Source organism: Balaenoptera borealis, assembly GCF_965194805.1.
Source record: "Balaenoptera borealis genome assembly, chromosome: 17".
Taxonomy (NCBI): domain Eukaryota; kingdom Metazoa; phylum Chordata; class Mammalia; order Artiodactyla; family Balaenopteridae; genus Balaenoptera; species Balaenoptera borealis.
This window is the reverse complement of record NC_138876.1, coordinates 18637071-18655860: the sequence shown is the minus strand read 5'-3', so window position 1 is coordinate 18655860 and position 18790 is coordinate 18637071. Positions and strand designations below refer to the sequence as shown.

Below are 18790 nucleotides of genomic sequence, written 5' to 3'. Positions count from 1 at the left end.
CAATAGCTAAGATCTAATTTCAGGTGTCCTGGTTTTTGATCCATTAGGTTTTTTATTTGTATCAGTCTATAATAATAGCTTTGACTAGAAAAGAAAGGCACAGAAGATTTACCTAAACCTTATTTATTTCTAAGAATGTGTAATTGGTTGCTGCTATTCATTCTCTACAAGGAAAACTTTTTTTCTTTGTTGATGTGTTAATGTTCTTTGTTATCAGTTATTATCTGGGTGAAATTTTTCATATGTAAGTAGTTCAGAAGTCAGAGGTGCTGTGTTTTGGGAGTCTTTTTTACATGTATGTTATTTAAAATTTTATTTATTTTTCATTCCGTTTACTGCAAAGTGCCCTTAAGTCCACCCAGAAACCTGAGAATCTCCAGTGTTGGCTCTAACAGTGCTCGGTTAGCCTGGGACCCAACTTCAAGAAAGATTAGTGGTTATCGGATTGTATATAACAACGCCGATGGGACTGAAATCAATGAGGTAAGCTGTGGAACAGGATGTGTGTTTTTCCGGTGGTTGGGTCTTAGTTTTTTATGGCTATGTAACCGATCATCCCAAAACACAGTGGCTCAAAGCAATACTAATAATTTATTTTCTCTTGCTGTTTCTGTGGGTCAGGAATTGGAGTTGCGTGTGTAGTTCTGGCTTGGGGTCACTCTTGAGACTGTAGCCAGGTAGTGGCTGGAGCTGATGTCATCACAGCAGCTTCCATGTTCATGTCTGGTACCTGGTCTGGAAAGGCTGGACCAGCTGGGTGTTGGAGCGGCTCTCTGTATCTCTAAGTAGATTCTTCACGTGATCCCTTCAGCCTGACAGCTTTAGGGGAGCTGGACTTTTTACCTGCTGGCTCAGGAGTCCCCAGACATGTATCCAGAGAGACAGAGAGAGTGCTGGGTGAAAGCTGTATCACCTTTTGTTACCTAGCATCAAAAGTCACAGAAATATCACCTCCACCACACTCCGTAGGTAGGAGATACCACAAGTCCCTGCATGGAGTCAAGATGGGTAGAAGCACAGTGCCAACCTATGGTGGGAGGCAAGTGGGGTGGGAGATAGATATTGACACAGCCATCTTTGGAAAATACAATCTGCCCCAGCGAATAGGGATGAGGAAGTATGTATCTTCACACAAGTAGTAAACTAGAAATATCAGTGTTTTTCAGGTTATCCCTCTGCTTTTTAGTAAACTGGCATCTGAAAGACCCTAGTTCAATGAGCTTACATTGAAAACTGAATCATTCAGGTTTTGTGTAGGAAGATACTTTCAAATAATAGAACTTATTGAAACCCATGAAGATACAGTATTTTGCACTCAGTGATGAATACTCTTCAGAAATTCTTTCCTTGGAAATACATTTTAGCAGGCTAGATAGCAAAGTTATTTTTATTTTTTTTTCTTATCTTGGTCCAAGAAGCTAAGACAACAAGGGAAATATGTTGGATTACATGATTTCTATTTTCTGACCAAATAAAGCAAATATTTTCATATGCAGAGACAAACTATTTCCTACAAGTAAATCCAAGCAATATTTTGCGGAATGTGCCACCATACGGGACACTAGGTAATGAATGGGCAATAACTGCACATTTGCTAACAGTACAGAAATACTGTTCAACATCTTTCATTAAATCTTCAAAAATCCTGAGGGCAAATAATTCTGACGAAGCTGGAATCTTTAGACCAGCTGCTTTGCTTTTGAAGATGAGATCCTGGAGTAGTAAAAGAAGGAAGTCAAAAGCACCGAGCTATCAGTGTCTCTTTGCTATCACCGATAAATAAACCACTTTCCCAAGGGTTGCAAATTCAGCTATGTAGGAAGGTTATGCAGATAATGTAAATGAGTGCAGAAATTGTCACACCTGCAAAGAAATACAGTCTCACCTGTTTTTCTTGAAATATGAAGCTACCTTAGGTTATATTTCATATTCCCATTTTGGGGACATGCATGTGGAAGAAATTCTCTACTGAAAGACAACAATAAATGACAACGGACAATGGGTTACAGTGACACAGATGCTGGGTGTAGTGGGGACTACCCTGCCGGGGAGTTTGTACATGTTCATCCAAGAAGCAGCCGATGTCAGCTCCTGAAGACGGTTGCTGTACAGAAATCTAGCTGGGGGCTGCCAGGTCTTGTTCCCCTTGACTCTGTGACCAAGGATTTTTATTTCTATGTGAAATTTACCAATTTAAAAATGTTGACTCATTGAACAATTAAAATAACATAACAACCGTATTCACTAGCATATCTTTTCACTGCAAAATATTCTTATTTGGTGATAATTTTTCATGAAACAAAAATAAACTGTCATATATATGTAAATATGAGTTATATAAATATATTTTTATATATTTTTATTGAGGTGTAATTGACATATAACATTATATTAGTTTCAGGTATACAACATGATTTAATATTTGTATTCATTGTGAAATGACTATAATAGGTCTAGTTAACATCCAGTTAAAAAAAATTATAGCTATTCTGGCCTCTCATGGAATTTTACGTTATTTGCCTTTATAAATAATGACCCCAGACTAATAATATATTTGTAGAGAAATACATGTGATTTTTTGCAGTGTTTTTCAATCTTGGGAGTGCCGTTGGCACTTGCTATTTCTAATTTGTATTGTGCTGGGAAATTAGAAAACTATGTTTGATAAAACTGAATTTAAAATATGAGTAAATAGACCATGAATAAAAATCTGAGAACATTTTATTTGAGTAAAATGCATAACAATGCATAAACAATGTGTAGATTTTGTAACATTTCCATTTTGACTGGTGTGTGTGTTCTTAATTCTTAATTGTTAACCATGCAATTGAGACTAAAGGTTGCTGGATAAGTGTCTTATATAAGACAAATATTACTTTACCTAGTTTTGGAATATGTGATTTTTAAGGGTGAATATTCCTACCATATTTTGCTTTACTTCTATTAATTTAAGCTTTTATTTAGAGATAATGCTACAATTGGATTTTTAGGAAATTCCCAAAATATTCTGGAATGAATTTCAAAATGTCCCAACTAAAATCTACGTACTACGTAACATGCAATTGATTGTAAAATCTTTGTTTTCAACTCAATTCCTATTTCTCTGCTTCACTTCCTCCCATCTTCCCTCCTTCACTTCCTCTTCCTCCTCTGTCTTTTCTGCATGACCCCTCTCCCTAACTTTTGGAGACCAAAAAAGAAAAACAAAACAGAGCACTTAAACAAATGCTGCTGCTACTGATGATGGTGATGGTGATGATTATGATGATGATGGTGATGGTGATGATGATGGTGGTGGTGATGATGATGGTGGTAATGATGATAGTGATGATGATTATGGTGATGATGGTGATGGTGATGAGGATTATGGTGATGATGGTGATGGTGATGTGGTGATCATGATGATGGTGATGATGGTGATGTTGATGAGGATGATGGTGATGATGGTGATCGTGATGAGGATGATGGTGATGGTGATCGTGATGATAATGATGATGGAGGTGATGATGGTGATGATGGTGATGGTGATGATGGTGATGGTGATGGTGATGATGATGGCAGCTAACACACATTGAGTGCTAATCCTGAGACAGCCTCTGAGGTTTTTACAGAGAGCACCTTGTGCAAATTTTATAGAAAAAAATGTTGCCAAAGCCTGACCTGTCAAATTGCAGAAAGAAGTCATCTCAGATAGCATGTACTGTGAAAAGATTTGGGGAAATGTGCAAACATGATGGAGAACTAAAGTGCTGCCATTTGAGTTTTATAAATGAAAGGCCACAGTTTTTAGACTCTGAGAGACAAGTCCAGTCCCCTACAGCAGTGACTCAACAGCAGAGCCCAGAGCAGAGCCCAAGTCCCTCGTTCCTCATCAAGGATTCTGTTCATCCATCCTAGAATAGGCTGAGGTGAAGTTTTTGCTAGATAGTTTGAAAAATTTTACTCAAAAATCGTTGCATAACAATGAATCATAGTCATTTGTTACCATTTTCCCAAATTCTTCTCTTACATCTTAAAAGTACTACCAATAAAATGAGTTCCAGAACTTAACCTAAAACATAATATGATAACAAGTAAAAATAAATGATACCTAGAAGTTTTCATTTGATGAAATAAAATGATCAATAATTAATGCATAAAATATGGTCTGTTCAGCAGCAAATAAAATGCTTTTAATAAACTAGATCTTTTCAACAGATATATATATATATATATATATCTGTTGAAAAAAAAATATAAATATATATATTCAATATATAATGTTCAAAATACATATGCTTTTACATATATATATGTGTGTGTATATATATGTGTGTATATATATATAAATATACACTTATATATAAGTATACCAAGGCCTAACTATTCATTCCAGTTAATAGTTTTATGTCTCCAGGAAAGTTGGTTAAGGTCTTAGGGCCTCAGCTTCCTCATTTGTAAAACAGTCATTATAAATACCTAGTGTTTGATGGGGGATACGGAGGCTAAATAAAACAATGAATGTAAGGTCCTTGACACATTATAAGTGCTCAGTAAATCTTAGCCATTACAATTCAAAACAACAGAAAGCAATAGGAAATATAGTTTAGAAGAACATCTTGAACTCATATTTTAAGTATTTGTCTTTTCTGTGAGTTTAAATAATGAAGCCATACTGTAAATAGTATTTACAAACAGAGAATTTAGAGTGTGAAACACTTGTGAGTAAGTTTTAGGAACTAGCTGGCTTTCCCTTGGGCAAGTTCCTTAACTTTTCGGAGTCTCATTTTTCCCATCTTCCACTTAGGGGTAATAATGAGCTACCTGACAATGTTGTGGTAAGGATGTAAGTACAACTAATGCATGTAAAGCATGAGATAATACCCAGACCAGAGTAAATATTAAATGCTAAGAATTACCCATAATATTATCAGGCCTAGATTCAGAAGAAGATAATACATATTTTCAATTAACTATTGCTGTGTAACCAACACCCTGGCTTAAAATAACAACCCATGATTATATAACTTGGGCAGGCTCAGCAGGGTCAGCTTGTCTCTGCTCCATGTGGTGTCAGCTGAGGTGACCCTTACATTCATCTGGGAACTTGACTGGGCTGGAACTTCCGAGATGACTTCAATCCATGTCTGGGGTGGCTGAAAAGGCTGGGGTTGGCTGGTCCTCTCTAGCAGAGTGGCTCAGAGTTCCAAAAACGTGAAAAGGGAAACTCCTTCCCCCAGGGCTGGCAATCTTTTTTTTGACCTGAGGTCAATTCCTTCAAGATGTCTATGGTTTCTGGATTAACTCTTTGCTCAGATGAGCACCACCCCCCCTTTTTTTTAATCTCTTGTAAAATGGATCTTTGGTGCTTCCATCTCAGTTTTCATTTACGTATTCTATTCACTCAAAAAATATATATAATTCAACATACAGTAGCAAAGAAGCTAAACAAGGTCCTGACCTCAAGGGGCTTACACTCTGTGCAGGAAATAATAAACATCTTCTACTAGGAAACAAAATAATTTCCGGCTGGGATGGGTGCTAGGGAGAAAACAAACAAGGGCAATGTTAGAGAATCACCCTACTGAGATACGTAGAAAAATGAACACCCCCATGAGAAGGTGAAATATAAGCACAGTCCTGACAGACGGTGAAGCCCTAATTTTGAAAAGAGCCAAGGAAATAGGGTCTCAGACAGAATGAATTGCATGTGCAAAGGCCCTGAGGTGGGAAAGACGTGGAAAGAAAGTTGGTGTGTCTGACCAGGGATTTCTCTTTGTATGTGAAACTTACCAATTAAAAAATGTTGACTCTGGGAGGAAGATGCAAGAGGGAGGAGATATGGGAATATAAGTATATGTATAGCTGATTCACTTTGTTATAAAGCAGAAACTAACACACCATTGTAAAGCAATTATACTCCAATAAAGATGTTAAAAAAAAAAAATGTTGACACATTGAAGAACCAAAATAACAGCAACTGTGCTCGCCTTCTCCTCAATGGTTGCTCATCTATTTCACTCCTACAGAAGTTATTGTGCATGACTGGCTACTCCTAGCAAATCCGGCTGTTAACATTACATTTATTTGTATTAGCATTGCAAATTTTGTGTACTTCACTTTCTATATCTTTAATGAATGGAAATAATATTGGTTGCAACTATGTCATGAGAATTTACTGATAGATATTCTATTTAAGGTTGTAAGATTAGAAATGTGAATATCTAAATGGTTTTATAATTCAGTATCTCTTTTGCAGTACTTAACAGCTCTGCTGCCAGCCAAGTGAACTGCAGACAATAAAATGGCTTCTGCTTCCTGTATTTAGAGAGTATCTGATATAGCTATTATGACTTCTTTCTTTTGCAGGTTGAGGTTGATCCTATTACTATGTTCCCTCTGAAGGGCTTGACACCCCTCACCGAGTATACTGTTGCCATTTTCTCCATCTATGATGAAGGACAGTCGGAGCCTCTGACTGGAATTTTTACCACAGGTAAGCCTTATTATGGTTTGAAAAGTTTCCAAGAGTAGCTGTATGGAAACCAGGAGCTGGAGCAGCTTCTTCAATTGTGATTTTGAAGAGATTGCATTTTAATATTTGTTTACTTTAGAGTATTATTACCCAATGAACAATTAGGTGAGTAGAATGCCTACTGGCTAATTATTTTCTATCAAAGCAAGGGAAAGAGGGACAGGACCATCTAAGTTCAAAGGTCTCAGTTAAATAAAAGTGTGCATTGTTCTCTTCCTGATCTCACACTGTTTCTTTTGTTCTAGCGACATAAAATTTTCACATTTCTTCCATTGATATATGTGTATATTAAGTTGAACTTCCAAAATTACAGCTCTCCAACAGTTTTTGACCTACAAAAAATGATGGTTTCATACCATTTAACCTAATACGTCAATCTATAGCCAATAATGTATTTTCATGCAGCTTGCAATATTAATACAACAATATGGGATATTTTAAATACTAAAATAAAAAATAAAGCATGAATGCATTTTTTTTCTTTTCTATGTATACCCTGTAGTCAATAAATATAACTTCTTTCTGCCTCCTGGTGGGAAAATTCTATTGTTTGCTTTCTGGACCTATCATGAATTACACTTGGAAACAAATTTAGCGCTGTATTGAGGAGATGAGAAGGTAATTTGGAGAGAGATGAGAAATAAGCTGGACTGAGAAATAATATTCACAGAAAAAAGTTCAGTAATTTTGCAAAATCTCACAAGGGCTAACTGTAGTTGGAATTCTTACGGTATCCTGTTAAAGAGTTTTAAAATCTCTGATTTCGTATAATAAAAATCAATGACTGACAATTCATTTTGGTTGTAATTAGATGTTATGGTCTCTGTCATACATCCCAGAAGTGTGTAAGCAGTGAAATAATGGATGTCTGATAAATTATACTTCACTTCTGATGGCAGCCACATGTACAAGATTAAAAGGATGAACGTTCTTCTATAGGATTTAACTTATTACTAGAGAGTGATTTAGGCACGAAAGTGAATAAAGCTAAAAGTGACATTTCTCAGGCCTCTAGGGCATCATTTTGTTAACTTCTTCAAAATACTTGGAAAATAGTATCTTTGTAAAATAATGAATATGGCACTCTTATTTTTTATAGTTAATGAAAAGAGCCAAATAGAGAATCTAAGAGTTCTGGAAATTACTGGAAAACTGTAAAAATCTGCTGTGTCCCTGGTCTTCCTAACTTATACTGTGGGTAAATGCTGGAAACAGAAACATAAGCCCACACTGGACTAATTGGGATTGCTTTCCCTGCTTCCATGTGCTTTCCAAAAACAAGAGATTCGCCAGAGAGTCTTCTCTACCTGTGACCCTGGGGAGCTGCTTGAGTTATGGTTTTCTTACCTCCTCAGTTCCCTAACAAAATCTCCTTCCTTGGCTTACAGAGGAAGTTCCAGCCCAGCAATACTTGGAAATTGATGAGGTGACAACAGATAGTTTTAGAGTGACCTGGCATCCCCTCTCGGTTGATGAAGGGCAACACAAGTTGATGTGGATTCCAGTCTACGGTGGGAAGACTGAAGAAGTGAGTTGTCTGAGGCTGAAAATTAATCCAGGGCATTTTATCTGGAAGTGAATGCCCACTGCTGCATTTGAGTTGGTCTTTGTTTTAAGACAGATTGAGAATCCCAGAAGTAATTAATATTTTCCATGACCTGGAGTTTTATAGATGTCAAATCATATGACTTTTGTAAAATTAAAATGCATTTTTGCTAGGGCTTTAGTTATATATGTTATGTATTTCCAGATTCTTTGATAGTCATAGATGAAATTTTTAAAAACTTCAAAGAAGGTCCCTTTTGCAATATTAATCGTTTATTTGCTGAGAGATTTGAAAAGAAAAAAGTCTCTGGTTTGACTTTAAAATTGAATTCAACGGCCCTGGAGTTGTTTATGCTTAGTCACTTCTTGCTTACACTTGGGATAACATCTTTCCTTTTTATTATTTTTTCTTAACTTTTTCCTATGTTATTCAAGTAAACCCAGTTACTAGGCACCAAATACTTTTCAGGTTGTCCTAAAAGAAGACCAAGACTCATATGTTATTGAAGGCCTGGAACCTGGCACTGAATATGAAGTTTCCCTGTTGGCTGTACTGGATGGTGGAAGTGAGACTGAGGTGGTGACCGCCGTTGGGACCACACGTAAGTCTTGGTCAGGCCAAGATGGACTTCACAAGCTCCGACCATTTATTCTGACACACTTTTCACGCCACCAGGTTCCCTGCACATCAGCCTTATTCCTGGCTACAGAGGCTTTGTCCCTAGAACTCTTCATACATCTTTACCTTTAATGAAAGCAATATGCAGAGCATCTTATTAGACTCCTATTCTATCATCACCTAAAGGCAGGGACCATATCTGTCTTGTTCACCATTATGTCCCCAACACTTAGCACAGTTCTTGGCATATTTTAACTGTGCAATGAATATTTGTTGAATGGAGGAATGGATGGATGGATGGATGGATGAATGGATGGATGAAATAAGTTATAAATGAGCAAACAAATAAATGTAGGGCAAAAATGTCCAAGAGTTTCTGGAATTTCCCAAGTTGATCTTGGTTCCAAGAAACCACAAAATTCACTTGCTGATTCATTTATCCCTTCATTTTTTAAATATGAGGTATTAACCACATATTAAATTGTCTTTGATTGGGTTCCCTGGAACCAGATTCTGAAGTAGAAAATTGCATCCAGAAGGTTTATTGAAGAGTGTAGTTGGGAGATACATCTGTAAGAAAATAGGACCTAGGGAGAAGCTAAAACGGAGCCCTCAGCTAATTCTATTAGAAATTCTGGACCTGGTATGACCCTTCTGAGTGATCCCAAGTTGAGTCAAAGGGGCTGGGCCTTTCTATCCCTGCATCCCCAGTGATTGGAGGCAGGCCGTCCCCTGACAGAGTCTGCAACTCCAGGCAAAGCAATTCCCAGAGCTCTGAGCCATTGGCAACCTGTACTCCAGAAGCTGCTGGATGAGTATGCTGATGAAGAGGGCCTCTAGGCGGAGCACCACACAGCAGCTCCATCCACTGGTTGCCCAGGGTGGATATGAGAAATAGCAGATGCACTTCCTATTGTCTTCCTTGCTGGTCCTATTTGGCAGCCCCTTTACAACTTGATCTACAGCACTGTTTAATTTCCTTTCATCACCATGGTTATGCCCCATTTCAAAGTAACTGGGAGGTTTCACAATTTTATAGATGTAATTCAAATGTGTATATGAAGGCTGGTATCTGTGATTAGAAACTAACTTCTTTGGGTTTGTTTCCTTATCTGTGGAATAGATACAATGTCTGCCTTACAACTCACTTCTCTCTTGCAACCATGGTCAAGGTTGTTGTGAGAAACAAGTGACATGATATAGGTGAACTTTTCCTTGAAAACTACAAAATGCTATACACTAATGTATACAGTCATCATCATTACAGAATTTTAAAGTGAGGAATATGTTTTTAGTTGACAGTGTTTGGACAGAACCGCCTACGACCGAAGCGCCTACCAGGCCTGTGACATCAGGTAAGGACAAATAGAAGCCTGTTTACCCATGAGAAAAGTTTAATTTAAACAGAAGTTATATTATCCCAGTTTTATTTGATTTATATGATTGATTAGGAACAGGGCATACCAGTTCAAATTTCACTCCCCTCGGAGCTCTCAACCTCTTCTTATCCCTAAATGCTAATTGGTCTTCTAGTCTACTAATCAATATCACTGTGGTACTCTCTATTTTTCCCATCTTTGTTTTGAATTCCCATCTAATCTTTTAGAGGACGTTAGTATCCAGCCCCAGGAGTCTCTGCCCTACTCTTGATCTCAGTGCCTTCTCCTACGCTCTGTTGAGAATTATTCATATCATAGTTTCCATGCATTTCTGTGGGTAACTGAGCCGTGGCTGGTGTATTGGTCTTCCTACATCAGCTATTTTCTCTCTCAGCTTAACTCTCCCCTCCGTTATAATATACCTCCCAACTAGTTGTCACAGTCAACTAGATAAAACAAGTTTGATGATATTTATTTCTTGACCTAAAACCTTTCAGTGAATCTCCAGTACCATTCATTTATTCATGCGTTCACTGATTCATTCTTCAGTTAACCTTTACTGAGCCCTTCTTTATGACCCCACATCTCTTTATCATAACATACAAGATGCTTCCTGACTGGGTTCTGCTTCCCTTCCTGGCCTCAACCATATGTTTCATGCTTTCCCCATATCCTCCTACCATCTAGAACTCCTAACCCTGAAGGTGAGATGTTGCATTTTGTACCTACAGCCCAGTAGGTAAAGTTTTGCCTGGTAAATGTCACTCTCCTGTCTCCTCTGTGACACTTTCACTATTTTTGTCGACTGTAAATCATTGTATGTCTTAAAGGCCTAACCAGTCTGACATACAGAAAAAGCTCAAAGAACGTTTGCTGAATGAATGAATAAATGAATGAAGAGGAGAAAGAGTCCATGGAGATGGGCAGAATGAAAGGAAGTTGGCACAAGAGGGAGAAGAAAAAATGGGACAAATGAGAGAGCAGTCACTTTGGGAGATGAAAAGGAACGTGTCAGAGAAAACGAGTGAAGGAGTGTGGACAGATCTCAGAAAAAGGAAGAAATCCGTGTGGCCTGAGTGGGTAGAGGCAGCCCTGGTGGGAGATTTGTGCTTTGAGTGACAAGTGTGAAAACAGAAATGGGGGAGCAGGTGATGGGACGTGTGTTGGATGCTGGATTGCACGCCAAGGTTGACCACATTTGGTCCCTCATGCTCACTTCCAGCTCAGCCCTAATGTGACGTTCTCACAGTCGTGCCCCTCTTTGGGCTCCCCTTCTGGTTTCCTAGTCCAAGGGCTGCTCCCCAGTTCCCCTTCCTAGTGTATATACAGAGCTGGTGGTTTGAGGGATCCATGACCTCACCTTGAAAGCATCTCTTAAGCCCATTTTTGTTTGCTACCAGTAGGTATCATGGCTCTCTATTAACTACAGCCGAGTTGTTCTCGCTTCCCCTGGGTCTACATGGTAGAGATACATTAAATGATACTTGTTGTCATGTCCACAAATCATCTCTGTAGCTCATTTTGAAATATGATGGATGAAAAGTTCCTTAAATACTTGGTTGTGTTTATTCCAGTTTTCCGCACAGGAGTCAGAAACCTGGTTGTAGATGATGAAACCACTTCTAGCCTGCGGGTAGAATGGGACATTTCAGACAGCAGTGTGCAGCAGTTCAGGGTGACCTACCTGACTGCTCAAGGGGACCCTGCCGAAGAAGTGGTAGGAACGGTCTGTATAAATACAGCTGACTAGCAACTCCACAAGTTTCCTGACTAACCAGGCTAACGAGACTTTCCCGAGATTAATGCAAGCTTTACTGCTCATTTCTTCATTTCTCTGGAAACTAATGTTTTTGCTTGATCCAAACTTAACAGCTGGTTTCCTGATGACTTTCTGTCTCTGAAACGTGCTCCACATACAACCTGCTTTAAATTGATAAAGCATCTCAACCTTCTTTACCGCTTTGCTTGTGTTGCCTTGACAACTTGTTAGAGCACAAAAATTGGGTCATAAGTAGTCCATTATACACTTGTCTGTATGTGTGGGTATATGTGTGTGTGTGTTTGAGTGTGTGTATACTTTTGATATGTAAATTTTTAATATATAAACTTCTTTTATTTATTTATTTATTTTGGTTTTGTTGCATCTTCGTTGCTGCGCGTGGGCTTTCTCTAGTTGCGGTGAGCCGGGGCTACTCTTCGTTGCGGTGCACAGGGCTTCTCATTGCGGTGGCTTCTCTTGCTGTGGAGCACGGGCTCTAGGGATGCGGGCTTAGTAGTTGTGGCTCGTGGGCTCTAGAGCACAGGCTCAGTAGTTGTGGCATTTGGGCTTAGTTGCTCCGTGGCATGTGGGGTCTTCCCGGACCAGGGATCGCACCCATTTCCCCTGCATTGGCAGGCAGATTCTTAACCACTGCAGCACCAGGGAAGTCCAATATATAAAATTCTATATATATATATACACATATATAACTTTTTTGCCCTTGGGAATCTGATTAAAAGTTTTTAAATGAAGCGTAACTCAAGGGTATTCATTATGCAGTTGAAGTGTGCCGCCCATTAACAAATAGTTGTATTTTTCACTGACATTGACTCTCTTTGAGCAGATTTATAGTCATTTCTAATGTATTCTTAATCACGAGTGTCTCCCTGTGGGATTTAGATTTTTATGTGTTGAGTTTTCTTTAAGTTGTTTCATCTATATTTGTTTTTCTCTATTGAAAACCTGGGTAGACTCTTTTTTATTAAGAAATAAAGTTTTTATTTTTTAAAATTAAAAAAATTTTATACAGTTTTTAAAGGTTAGTTTCCATTTACAGCTATTACAAAATATTGGCTATATTCCCCATTTTGTATAATATATCCTTGAGCCTATCTTACACCCAATAGTTTGTGCCTCTAACTCCCCACCTCCCCACCTCTCCCCACTGGTAACTACCAGTTTGTTCTCTATATCAGTGAGTCTGCTTCTTTTTTGTTTTATTCACTAGTTTGTTGTATTTTTTAGATTCCACATATAAGTAATATCATACAGTATTTGTCTTTCTCTGTCTGACTTATTTCACTTAGCATAATGCCCTCCAAGTCCATCCAAGTTGTCACAAATGGCAAGATTTCATTCTTTTTTTATGGCTGAGTAATATTCCATTGTGTATATGTACCACATTTTATTTATCCATTCATTTGTTGATGGACGCTTAGGTTGTTTCCATATCTTGGCAATTGTAGGTAGTGCTGCTCTCACATTGTGGTGCATGTATCTTTTTGAATTAGTGTTTTTGGAAGACTTGGGTACACTCTTAATCATGGCCTTCCCATGTTTTCTTTATTTACACCATACCATTCCTTTTACTCTAGAACCTGAAAATTGTTTCCTAGGCACACTTCCCATCAGACCCAATAACTCTGGTTTGTATCCAAAAGAAATTTTTCCTTTTAGTTATGAAATATGCTTTATTTAGCTTCATTAGTTGTATTTCTTTCCCTCTGCTGCATTATATTTGTGACACTCTAGGAAAGAAATCTCCAAATACATTATTGCTCAAGAATAGCATTATTATCCTTTCTTCCTTTTCCTTACTTATAAAGCCTTTGGTGGCAAATTATTTGTATCTGTATGATATCAATACATAAACAATGGTTTGAGCTCAAGAGTCTCTCAGGAAAGTACTTAATTTCAAGCTGATGGATGAATCATTGTAGAACACAATGATAACAAAATGGGCAATAACCACGTCCACTGTGAATAACCAGAAGGTCCATGAAATTGGTCTGGGAGTACTTTTGGAAAATTAATGGACACTTGAACAAAATAGGTTGAATTATAAATTTACTCGGATCATAGATTTCAAATAATCCATGATTGGAAAATTCAAAAAAATTAAAATTGTGCTTAGCCGTGGTAACTAAAGATATAATTTGGATGTTTTATTTTCCCTGTTATTGCCCTCATATTTTAACTTAGTCCCTAAAATGAAACCCATAAAAACTTCCCAGAGTGAGAGTTTTGTTTTGGTTTTTGTTTCTACTCTTACCAAGAAACACATTAAGCTTCTTGCTAAATTATTCCCGCTAATTTGGAATGAGTCACAGTTTAATCTTGTGCACGCACTTATAAACTATGCAAGGTAAAATAATAATAATATTTACTTTGGATTATCTCTAGATAATTTTCCCTTTGCTAGTTTCTTTCATTTCACACTGTTTATTTTGAAACAAACTTGGACACCTAGATGAAGGAAAAAAGATCAAAAGTCTTCAACACACATGTGCCCCAGTTAAACAAACCCTTAATAAAAATGAAAAATATTGATAACTTTGATGGTGATTATTTACTGTGCAGAAATATTTTTGCTACACAGAGAAAGTACTTTAGAATTCTTTAACTCTCAAACCCCTATAGTGAATTCCAATGAAATCGGACTTGTGCACTCTTAATTTACAGGCATATTTTCAGGGACTCAACTGAGGAGTAATTGAGAATTTATATCTCAGTGTTTTATGAAATGTTACTACTATGTAAATGTAATGTATTATTATTACTGGAGACAGAAAGTGCATGCATCTAGATTTAGATTATAGAACCAACATAGGTCAGGAACATGAAGATCTGTATTCACTCCCACACAGCAAATGCATATCTTAAATATTTTCTTTTTTTTTTTTTTTATTGAAGTATAATTGATTTACAATGTGTTAATTTCTGCTGTACAGCAAAGTGATTCAGTTATACATATATATATACTATATATACATTCTTTTTTTAAATATTCTTATCCATTATGGTTTATCATCACAGTGCTATACAGTAGGACCTTGTTGTTTATCCGTTATGTATATAATAACTTCATCTGCTAACCCCAATCCCCCACTTGACTCCTCCCCCAACCCCTTCCCCTTGGCAACCACCAGTCTGTTCTCAATGTCCGTGACTCTGTTTCTGTTTTGTAGACAGGTTCAACCAAATGAATATCTTAAAATAATGATGCAGGCAGGGAAAGACAGATGGCTAAAACATATTACAAAAGTGAGAAAGGAAATGTGTCTGGATAAGAGAAATGCCTCTTACCATCGTTCCAAATTTTCCTTAACTATAAAAGCTGATTAAATTTACCTGAGGAAATGATAAGCTAGAGTATTGAAGTTGGAGAATAGTATAGGTATATTGTAAACCAAAGTCAGGCTTTAATATATATAAAGCAAGGGGAATTAAATTTACTTTTCCAATTGAGGTTAAGTGAAGTATTTCTGTATTTTCTAAGCATAATCAAACCTACCAAATATTCCCAATAAAAAGCTTTTGAACTCTTAGAAAGTAAAACCCCCTGTCAAATATTTCATAAAGATTGACTTTCAACTCTGATCAGAAATATGGAGACGTAGTAATGACGTTGCCCTGAATTTTGTTGTCAGGGGAGGGAGGTCTCACATATCTTTATTTGTGAAAGGCCGATCAGGATTCCAGGCTTTTCTAGAACCTACATGTAAAAATCTAAAACCATGTCCTGAATTCTGAGTTGCAAGAAATGTTCTAGAGTAGGGAAACTCAGAATGTGGCTCAGTCTCTGACAAGATAAGTTCAGGTATTAAGATTAAGCTTAGAAACGTTTACAGCAATCTGACATTGCTGGAACATCCAAGAATATGACCGTATTTTCTGGCGATTTTGTTTTATTGTATTTTATAAAAATATTGGTCGTCAGGGACTGGGATTAAAACATAACAGCACTAACCCTACCTAGTCTTTCACCATAGAAGGCATGAAAATCACTGTGTAGAAACAGAACTTGCTAAGACAGGAACAAACTGAGATGTGGGGAATCCTCTTTCTACTGTGGAAACAGCTTGCTGGATGGGATCCAGGCTGCTCTGAAGAGCTCTGGGCAATAATGGAGCCAGACATGAAGTTGCATTTCTGAAAAAATTAAAAACATGAAGTTCACTGGTTAGATTTGCACGTCATTTACCCATGAGCATCTTTTATAGAATTGTTTTCTCAACAAAACCACCATCTGCTATGACCTGTAGCATCTGTTTTTAGTGGACACCCATCTTTTTTTTTTTTTTAAATTTTATTTGAGTATAGTTGATTTACACTGTTGTGTTAGTTACAGGTGTACAGCAAAGTGATTCAGTTATACATATATATATATGCATTCTTTTTTAGATTCTTTTCGCATATAGGTTATTATAGAATATTAAGTAGAGTTCCCTGTGCTATACAGTAAGTCCTTGTTGGTTATCTATTTTATATATAGTAGTGTGTGTATGTTAACCTCAAGCTCCTAATTTATCTCTTCCCCCCTGCCATGTTTCCCCTTTGGTAACCGTAAGTTTGTTTTCGAAATCTGTGAGTCTTTCTATTTTGTAAATAGGTTCATTTATATCATTTTTAAAAGTTAGATTCCACATGTGAGTTATGTCATATAATATTTGTCTTTCTCTGTCTGACTTAACTTCACTTAGTATGATAATCTCTAGGTCCATCCATGTTGCTGCAAATGGCATTATTTCGTTCTTTTTTATGGCTGAGTAATATTCCATTATATATACGTACCACATCCTCTTTATCCATTCTTCTGTCGATGGACATTTAGGTTGCTTCCATGTCCTTGCTATTGTAAATAGTGCTGCAATGAACATTGGAGTGCATGTATCTTTTTGAATTATGGTTTTATCTGGACATGTGCCAAGGAGTGGGATTGCTGGATCATATGGTAGCTTTATTTTTAGTTTTTTAAGAAACCTCCATACTGTTCTCCATAGTGGTTGAACCAATTTACATTCCCAATAACACTTTGGGAGGGTTCCCTTTTCTCCTCACCCTCTCCAGCACTTATTATTTGTAGACTTCTTGATGATGGCCATTCTGACAGGTGTGAGGTGATACCTTATTGTAGTTTTGATTTGCATTTCTCTGATAATTAGTGATGAGCATCTTTTTATGTGCTATTCGGCCATCTGTATGTCTTTTTTTGGAGAAGTGTATATTTAGATCTTCTGAGTGGGCACCTATCTTTACCTTGCTTTGTGCAAACAAGCAGAGGTCAAGTAGAAGGAACTTTGCATGCCCAAGAGGAGGTTTACATTTTATTCTTGGGAATGAGTATCATCAGGATAAAGAGGTTTGCGGAGAGCAGTCAGGTGGAGTAGAGGGCAGTGATTTAAAAAAGGCTCAGGCCAGATATTCAGGATTTCAATATGGCTTTTTTTTTTTTTTAACCCAATAGCTATGTGGGTCTCAGTTTCCCCAACTGTAAAATGAGTGTAATCATACTTCTTATCTCAAAAGGTTGTGGTGAAGAGTAACTGAATTACTACATTAGAATACTTAGAGTAGTACTTGGCAGATAATAACAGCTAGCTAAATGAGGGCTATTATTATAAACCACAGCAACTACTACCTGGCAAGCTATAAATGAGCCCTCCAGAATGGTCCCATTGCTTTTCAGTACCCTACAGGCTAAGTTTGATTGGTTCCAAGGCCGTGTGCTTCTCAGTTTGAGGGATGACCTGATTTAAGGAACATCATCGTGGGTGGTTTGCTAGGCAGACAGCTTGGAACAAATGCCCAGGCTCTGGGCTCCAGAGGGTTATATTGAAAAGAAATGCCCTAAAGGAAGCTGCATGGATAGGCTAAGACAAGACAGGGCAACCACAGTTCTTTCTTTACAAGTTCTTAATGCCAGGGTTATCTAACTCATTTTAGAATAAAACAGAGCTCCTTTTATAAAATCTCCCTCCCAGGACTACATCAGTACCATCCTGTGTATTTCAGTGTCGTTTCACATGAGGAGCAAAATCATATTAATCTAATATAAATCACTTAATTCAGACTTCCTTTTTCATATTAAAAAAAAAAACCCTGCTTTTAGAGCTTAGCAATATCTTAGCAACAGCTGCTTCTGAGTTCAACTCGAGGCTTTCGAGGGCTTATTCCATGATTTATAGGTTCCTTCCCTCATCCAGAAGTAGACAGCATGCCCTTTGCCTGCTGGCATTTTACCCAGCTCTTGAATCCAAAAGCATCTACAGCTGTCCCAGTCTTGTGACTCCCTTAAATGCATTTGGGTCAGTTCTTACAACCTAACATTTTTTCCAGCCATGATTAAGTCTTTTAAATGGCCCAGAGATGTGCCAGCATCTAACTGCTGAAACCTAGGCAGAAAGTTTTGTGGTTTTAATATTGAGAACATGTGGCTTTTCTGGTCCACATATTCTTTTAGAGATGCCAGGATTTGCACTGCTGAGCCACATGGAACATTACACTGATGCTTGAGTGGTGTCTACCCCATCGCTGCATTTTATTTTTTGCAGCCTTTAGAGTCAGAGGAATGGTGATTTCAGATTGAGGAAGACAACTCCTTTCAGAAATAAAAAAGCTGCGACATTTTTTAGTGTCATTGGTAAATATCTTTCAACTCGGAAATCTTGGATTTAATGTGTGGTAATGTTGTTCTTGGCTAGCATCCAACCTTTTCTAAAATACTGGGATTAGATGATCTCTGAAAGGGAAAGAATGGAAGGCTGAATTTTCAAAATGATTTTAAGTAGAATCAAATGTGATATGCAGGCTAGATTATAGAATGAACACTCCTAAGCCATAAACACCTGCTTTCCAAAAGGAAGATTATTCTCTCTTCTGGCTGCTTTACAAATACTGAAAAGATGTTGAGAGAAGACTACCCCTTAGGGCTTAAGAGCTTCAAATTTAAGCCTTCCGTATTAGTGATTAGA

At 37.5% G+C, this 18790-nt stretch overlaps 1 protein-coding gene across 5 annotated transcripts in view; it reads left to right on the top strand.

Moving 5' to 3' along the window:
- COL14A1 (collagen type XIV alpha 1 chain) overlaps positions 1-18790 on the top strand; it is a 242075-nt gene that overhangs the window by 90973 nt on the left and 132312 nt on the right. For 4 of the 5 annotated variants that reach the window (XM_082364190.1, XM_082364193.1, XM_082364189.1 and 1 more), the window contains exons 14-19: positions 344-483; positions 6349-6475; positions 7903-8042; positions 8529-8661; positions 9974-10033; positions 11632-11783. In XM_082364190.1, the coding sequence (XP_082220316.1) occupies positions 344-483; positions 6349-6475; positions 7903-8042; positions 8529-8661; positions 9974-10033; positions 11632-11783 (752 nt within the window). The remainder of the gene's footprint in view (positions 1-343; positions 484-6348; positions 6476-7902; positions 8043-8528; positions 8662-9973; positions 10034-11631; positions 11784-18790) is intronic. The other variant, XM_082364191.1, reaches the window with a different exon arrangement.